We start from the raw sequence: 7,314 nt of genomic DNA, 5'->3' as shown, positions 1-7,314 counted from the left end.
TTCATGAAGGTCTATGTGGTCTGAGGAAGGATTATTTGCTGAGCTGGTATACTTGAAGGAAATAGGATTTATTTAAAGAAAGCATCAACACGAGGGCAAACAATGTAAACAGAACTGGGAATGATTTGAACCATGGCTTGGTGTCTCTCACAAGCCTCTCTCCACTGACAGGGATATTTCATAGGCAACTTTGTAACACTTTTCACTGTACTTTTTCCTAGACTCTCAGCTTGTAATTTTCTCCTATAACACAGACTTAAATGTCACTCTTTTCACACACAGGGCTGAGTCTCCTTCAACTCAGAGACAGAACTTAACTGACTTCTGCTTCTCACAGAAATCTCAGGACCAACTCATATCAACTGCTTTTACACAGCACTCTCTGCTGACTGACTCCTCAACTGTCTGTTTAACTGTCTCACTCTAACAGTCACTCCTGATAGACATTCAAATCATCCACACAGCATCCATTCCAAAACCCCTCCCCCTCTCTGTCACTCACCAATCACACCACTTGCCTGTTTCAACCACACTAGACTTTCACACAGCAATGTAAACCAAACTTTTAAAGACACACACACAAATAAACATGAAATCGTTACACCTGCACATAAAGGAGCCGGTGTTTCCCTTTTAAGTACATGGAGCTGGCGTTTCCCCTTTAAGAGCAAAGAGCCGGCGTCTCCCTTTTAAGTGCACAGAGCTGGCATTTCCCTGCAAGCCTGATCTCAAGCGGAGATAGGGCTTGGGAGGAAATGCAGACTCCATGAACTTAAAGGCAGCCACCCCGCTCGAGAGAGAGAGAAGGAAGAGGGGTGGCTGTGAGTGTTGGGGGCGGCGGGTAGACACCCCCCAAAAAAATGGGGGACCCCTGACAAACCGGGGAGGTTGGCAACCCTAATTCCTGGTTTTTTAACCTCAAAGCTCTTAGGCCTAGGGATGCCAGCCTCCAGGTGGAACCTGAGGATCCCCTGGAATTATAGCTTATCTCCAGACTACAGAGATCAGTTCCCCTGGAGAAAATGGAAGCATTGCAGGGCAGGTTCTATGGCATTGTACCCCACTGAGGTCCTTGTCCTCCACGTGCTCCATCCCCAAGTCGCCAGGAGTTTCCCAACCTGGATCTGGCGACACTACCCTCCCATCCCCTGCCAGTGGCCAAGGGGGACCGGACAACCCTAGGCCCCATCTTCTCATCTGCACCTGTGTCCATCTCATCTCCTTATCTCTCTCTCTATGAACTTATAAGTCAGCCTGACATTTACCTCTCAGAAAGAGACCTTCAGTAACTTTTACTAGGCCTGAAGCCTGAACCAAAGTTTTGAAAAAACAAGGAACTGCTAAGGCAAAGCCACTTTCTTGACAGTTCACACTTAAAGTCAATGAGGTAGTGCAATACTAACAGAGCAATCCTAAGCAGCTCTACTCAGAATCTTACTCAGGTCTATTCAGTGGGGCTTATACCCAGGAAAATGTTCGTAAGATTGCACTGCAAACCCCATTACCTGAAATTTGGAAAGATGTTCTGCTGATTTCAAGTGGAACATCTTAGCAACTGTACTTCCTTATAACCGTCCCTTTATTCACTTTCCATTATATTCAATTGTCTTTTCATTTGAATAGTATTAGGAATTTGCAGGATCACAGTTATCTTGTAATGGAAATGGTGACTGATGGGAAATTATTCTCCACTGCAGTACATTTATGTATCTATATAGTTTGAAATTTTTGATATTGCTGCTTACTTTTGAGGAGACATTTAAAGACACTTTAAATCTATGCAAGTGTAACTTACCAATTGTAATCAGCCTCAACAAAGCCAGAATATACTTGTTGTTAGCCAACCTCCAAAATGGACCAATTGTTAATAATACAGGAGAGAGGTAAACAAGAGCAAAAGCTTCTACTCCAGTGAGTTTTAAGGTTTGTAAAGGGAAATAATAGATCATCGGTGGAAAGGCATGATAAAGAGACCAGGAAACATAACCTGAAATAAAAGGGAACATAAATGTTATACATTCTCCGGAGCATGTCTTGTTTAGGTTTATTAATATTATTAGGGTGCCACATTAGGGTGAAAAAAAAGAGTACATTACAAGCATACTATACCTTTCTGGCCATGCAGTTTTGATTACTCTGGGTGTCTTACTGGGCAATCCTATGATAATAGATCATCGGTGGAAAGGCATGATAAAGAGACCAGGAAACATAACCTGAAATAAAGGGAAACATAAATGTTACACATTCTCCGGAGCATGTCTTGTTTAGTTTTATTAATACTATTAAGGTGCCACATGTGAAAAAAACAGTACATTACAAGCATACTATTCCTTTCTAGCCATGCAGTTTTGATTGCTCTGGGTGTCTTACTGGGCAATCCTATGCAGATTTAAAGGTAAAGGTTCCCTTGCTCGAAAGCCAGTCGAGTCCGACTCTAGGGTTGCAGTGCTCATCTCCATTTCAAAGCCGAAGAGCCAGCGCTGTCTGAAGACTTTTCCGTGGTCATGTGGCCGGCATGACTAAACACCAAGGCACATGGAACGCTGTTACCTTCCCACTGAAGTGGTACCTATTTATCTACTTGCAATTTCTTGCTTTCGAACTGCTAGGTTGGCAGGAGCTGGAACTAGAGACGGGAGCTCACTCCGTCATGCGGCACCTGGGTCTCGAACTGCTGAACTTCTGACCTTCCACAGCCTGCAGTTCAGCGTCTTAACCACTTGAGCTTTACTCCAGCCTAAGCCCATTGATTTAATTGGCTAGACTCATTCTGCATAGGATTGCACTGAGAGTCACTGAACTCTCTATTCTTCTTTGAATGAAGAATGAATGAATAAATGAATGAATGATCTTTTGTTGTATACTCTAATCAAATATGAAAAGGCAGGAGGTAGGCCATCATCTGCCCTGACCTAGGTAGCCCAGGTTAGCCCATGCCTGTTGGATCTTGGAAGCTAAGCAGGGTTAGTATTTGGATGGGAGCCCACCTGCCAACCTAGCAGTTCGAAAGCAAGAAATTGCAAGTAGATAAATAGGTACCACTTCAGTGGGAAGGTAACAGCGTTCCATGTGCCTTGGTGTTTAGTCATGCCGGCCACATGACCACGGAAACGTCTTCAGACAGCGCTGGCTCTTCGGCTTTGAAACGGAGATGAGCACCGCAACCCTAGAGTTGGATTCGACTGGCTTTCGAGCAAGGGAACCTTTACCTTTTACTTTACCACCAAGAAGTCCACGGCTGCCATGCAGAGGCAGGCAATAGCAAACCTCCTCAGAATGTCTCTCGGCTTCAAAACTCTACAGGATTCTCAGCTGTGACTTGACAGCAAAACTTTCCAAAAAGACAATCATCTACTGATGAGCTGCTGGCCAATTAACCCATTGTGGCTTCTTGATGCTGGGAGGCTTTGACACAACGTTGAACAGCAAATTTTATTTCTGAAATCTCCAAATTAAAAAAAAAGACATTTACTGACTTTTTTCGTACAGCTCCATAGAGCTATACACATTTGTAACTTGAGCCACTTCCTTGGAAGAGATTATCTTGACATAGTGCCAAAGCAGGTAGATTTCAGAGAGTGCATTGTTCTTTTGCTTTTGGGAAAGACTGTTGTGCAAGGCATGATGTTTGGAAGCATATGAGTCAAGGGCTAAACTATGCCATAAAAGAGAGGGCATGAAAGAGGAGGAAATCTACCTATCTGCTACAACCACCTGGCCCAATGGGAGTCTAGTATTGTTTTTTTAAGGAGACAAACTTCCTTACACGTGTTAGAACAGACTAAGCAAAAATTAGTCGTCATCCAAAGTAGTCTCTAGTGCAAACCCTAAACCCCAAGAATGAATTGCTCCTAACCCCAGTAGTGTTTCTAAAATACTAGAGTACATGTAACAGCATGGCTTTCATTGATATATTAGTTATAAAATTTTCTAGGAAATGATCCACCCAAAATCAAACCCTGTAAAGTCTTATTAGTTGAGTAAAGAGTTAAGTACCTTGAAACTTGTGGGATTTAAGCACTTTTGTATGCTTTGGTTATCTACACAAACGTAAGGTAACCTCCAAATGCTGGGGGAGTGGGGTTAAAGTAAAGCCTGTTGTAGTCACAGTAAACAATGAATACATTGTTATAATTTATAGTATGTTTTAGTCAGTTTCTCAAGGATGCAAATCTTAGAAAACTGGGTTTTCTTAGAAAGAAAAAAACCCACACACCCTTCAGGTCTCCCAGGCCTATTATGCATGGGTGTTTTGCCTCGCTTTCACCGTGCATGTCCATTGGGTTTTCTTTTTTGTTCTGCATTATTTTTCCTCCCTTCAGGGCTCTGTTTGTTTCCCATTTGCTGTTTCCCTGGATTTCCTGAGAGTGCTTTTGTGCCAGGTTTTCCCTTGTTTCACTTCCAGTTCAAAAGCATACAGATTCCCTTGGATTTTTCTCCCTCAATCTTCCCCTAGCCCCTCATAAACCATGTCCATGCCCACATCCAGATCATTCTGCACACTCTGTACCTTCCAACATTCATTGGTGTGCCCCTCGTTGTTTTACATTTAAATTTTTTGCAAGCGATCTGAGTCTAATGAAATGAGACTAACACTAGTATCAGATCACTGTAAAAAAAAAGAAAAGGAATTACCCCCAGCTGGGCTGCCCTCTCCTGCCATCCAGTTTAAACCGGGTGGTAGGAGGCAATGTAGAGCTGTGACTGCAGGGAGCCACTGGCTCCCTGCACACACAGCAAGCCCAGTTGGGCTGCCCTCTCCTGCCGCTGTGGTTGCACGGAGCACACACCCCTGTGTTGCCAACTATCACAGCTTGCAATGTCAGTGGGTTCTACCATGCATTCCATACACTCATTACATTCCCTCATATTATGAGATTGTGTGACTCTTTCCCATTTTTCATAGTGGCCGATAACATAGCAGCGAGAGTGCTTTGCAATGGGGCTTCGTGGCTGCTTCTCAGTTACAGAAAAAGTCTGGTCAGTTTCAACAATGGGTTTTCCCCCTTTGCCTGACTTCCTTTCTGTTCCCTTTCATTCAATGAACTAACACTAAAATGCATGTGCAAAACCTGAACCATGAGGATTTAGGATTTTTAGGTAGGAAAAATCAAATGCATAATACTTTTGGCAGTAGTATGTGTGAAAAGGATCTAGTGGTCTTAGTGGACCATACACTGAACATGAGTCAGCAGTGGGATGCGGTAGCTAAAAAGGCAAATGCTATTTTGGGCTGTATCAACAGAAGTATAGTGTCCAGATCATGCGAAGTGATGGTATTGCTTTACTCTGCTCTGGTTAGACCACACTTAGGGTATTGTGTTCAGTTTTGGGCACCACAATTTAAGAAGGATATAGACACTGGAACGTTTCCAGAGGAGGGCAACGAAGATCCCTTCCAACTCTATGATTCTATGAAATGAAAGGTTCTTGCTGGACGTGACTGCACAGATGCAATAGGGCAACTGCATTTTTTTTTAACTTTGGATGCCGCCGCCCACACATCACAAGCGACGTTCCTCCCCGATTTAGAAGTGCATTTTTAAAGGTGTAGCTGCAGAATGAATACACTGGAGGAAAAAGAATGGTGCATAAGAAGGGAACAGAACCCGAAGTCAAGCTTAAAATTTACTGCTCAGAAAATCTGCAGTAAGTTGTTCGTGTATAATGGGCCCCAGACATTTGCTTATTGACAATGCTTTCTTTGAACATGTTTCACAATGTTGTTTAACTTTAGTTGTCAGGGTAGCCCCTATACAATCACTCTCTGTTTCCTCCTACAGCTTAGTTTTCAACAATCCATCACTAGGACTCCTTTTATCTCCAGGTGTGGTCTGATACCAGAAGTGAGTCACTTCAGAGAGAGAGAGGGACTCTTTGAATTGGAACTGTTTCCCATTCTATACATGATTGGGGCATATGTAGTCTTAAATGAAGGGGTTTGCAGCCTTTACCCGTGATTTATGCACAACTTTCTCTGTCTCTGAATTCACACACACACACAGAGTAAAGCACTAATTCTAGACCCACTTTGCAGGTTACTCTCTCCTGAAAGAAAACATTCTCAGTCATTTGTTCTAAACTAAAGCGATAACAACTGGTTTCTTCTAACTACTAGCGAGCAATCTGCTAAATTACCATCTCAGCAACTACAACACCATCTTTGATTTCCTGGAATCCACAAATATGTTAATACTAATTAACTGGCAATTTAGCATGAAAGCTTTTATGTGCTTTTTCTGACACTCATAGTGTGGAACGCTTGGTCTCAAAGCAATCATTTATTAAGTATATATTTGTCAACATAGGGACACAAACACCAGTCTCTATCTGGCGTGACGAATCAAATTCACAGACATTAAAATAAAACTGAATTTAAAAAAAAACTATTTGGTATCATTATCTCATGGCAATTAAATATTCAGCATATGTTGGAAATATTACATACCCAGGAGTGTTTCCACCAGGATTTCTTTCCAAAGGAAAACCATTGTTTCACTATAGATTTCCTTTTACTGTCCAGAAGTTATTGCACAAGCCCAGAGGACCCAAGGAAAGGCTTTCTTCTAACATTAATTTATGCTTTTGCGGTAAACCATGCCACGTCTCTCGAGAGCTAGACTTTCGTGCTCAAGGGAACACCTGTCCTACACAGTCCACACCTATTGTAAAATTGTTTTCTTGTGGGCTAGACCAAAAACCACCTGAGCCCAAGAGCAACATCTAGTGTCAAAGGAAGGAGACACAACTTCTGTGAAGGAAGCAAACAGCAGGTATTTGGCACAGGTGAGAATGGAGAACATTAATAGGACTCTTCAGGCCATTCACCTCTTTTACACTGATGCTCAAGACAAGCTGTCAAATTACCTGTTCTATCATCATCCACATCGATTTACAACTTGGACTTTATTTGACTTTAAAACACTGGGGGGGGGGGGATTAGGTAGATTTTTTTTAAAAAAAACCTTTGGATGCCACCCCCCTCATATCACAAGTAACGTTCCACCCTGATTTAGAAAACTGGATTTTTAAAACTGTAGCTGCAGAATAAATACACTGGAGGGGAAAGAATGGCAGGTAAGGCAGGCACAGAATCAGAAGTCAAGATCAAAGGCTTACTGCTCTGAAAATGTGCAGTAAGATACACGTGCATAATGGGCCTATATTATGCCAGCTGTAACAATCTGTATTGGGTGTGTCCTAATCTTGCTACAACAGTTCGCTAATTGATGACTGCCGTCTGATTTAATCTAATTACCAATCAACAATACATTCACCCCACAAGCTGTATAACAAGCATTTTTACTTGCTCAG

General features: G+C 42.4%; 1 protein-coding gene across 1 annotated transcript in view; it reads right to left on the bottom strand.

The window, feature by feature from the left end:
* CWH43 (cell wall biogenesis 43 C-terminal homolog) overlaps positions 1-6,491 on the bottom strand; it is a gene marked incomplete at its 3' end in the record, with an annotated part of 29,687 nt that extends 23,196 nt beyond the window's left edge. Inside the window, exons 1-2 of the mRNA XM_015412869.1 lie at positions 6,449-6,491; positions 1,796-1,987 (exon numbers count right to left, since the gene is read on the bottom strand). Coding sequence (XP_015268355.1) covers positions 1,796-1,987; positions 6,449-6,491 — 235 coding nt within the window. The remainder of the gene's footprint in view (positions 1-1,795; positions 1,988-6,448) is intronic.
* Between the last annotated feature and the right edge of the window lie 823 nt (positions 6,492-7,314).

Source organism: Gekko japonicus, unplaced genomic scaffold (assembly GCF_001447785.1).
Source record: "Gekko japonicus isolate JY-2015 unplaced genomic scaffold, Gekko_japonicus_V1.1 scaffold1332, whole genome shotgun sequence".
In the NCBI taxonomy this organism is placed as follows: domain Eukaryota; kingdom Metazoa; phylum Chordata; class Lepidosauria; order Squamata; family Gekkonidae; genus Gekko; species Gekko japonicus.
This window is presented reverse-complemented; position numbering and strand designations above follow the sequence as displayed.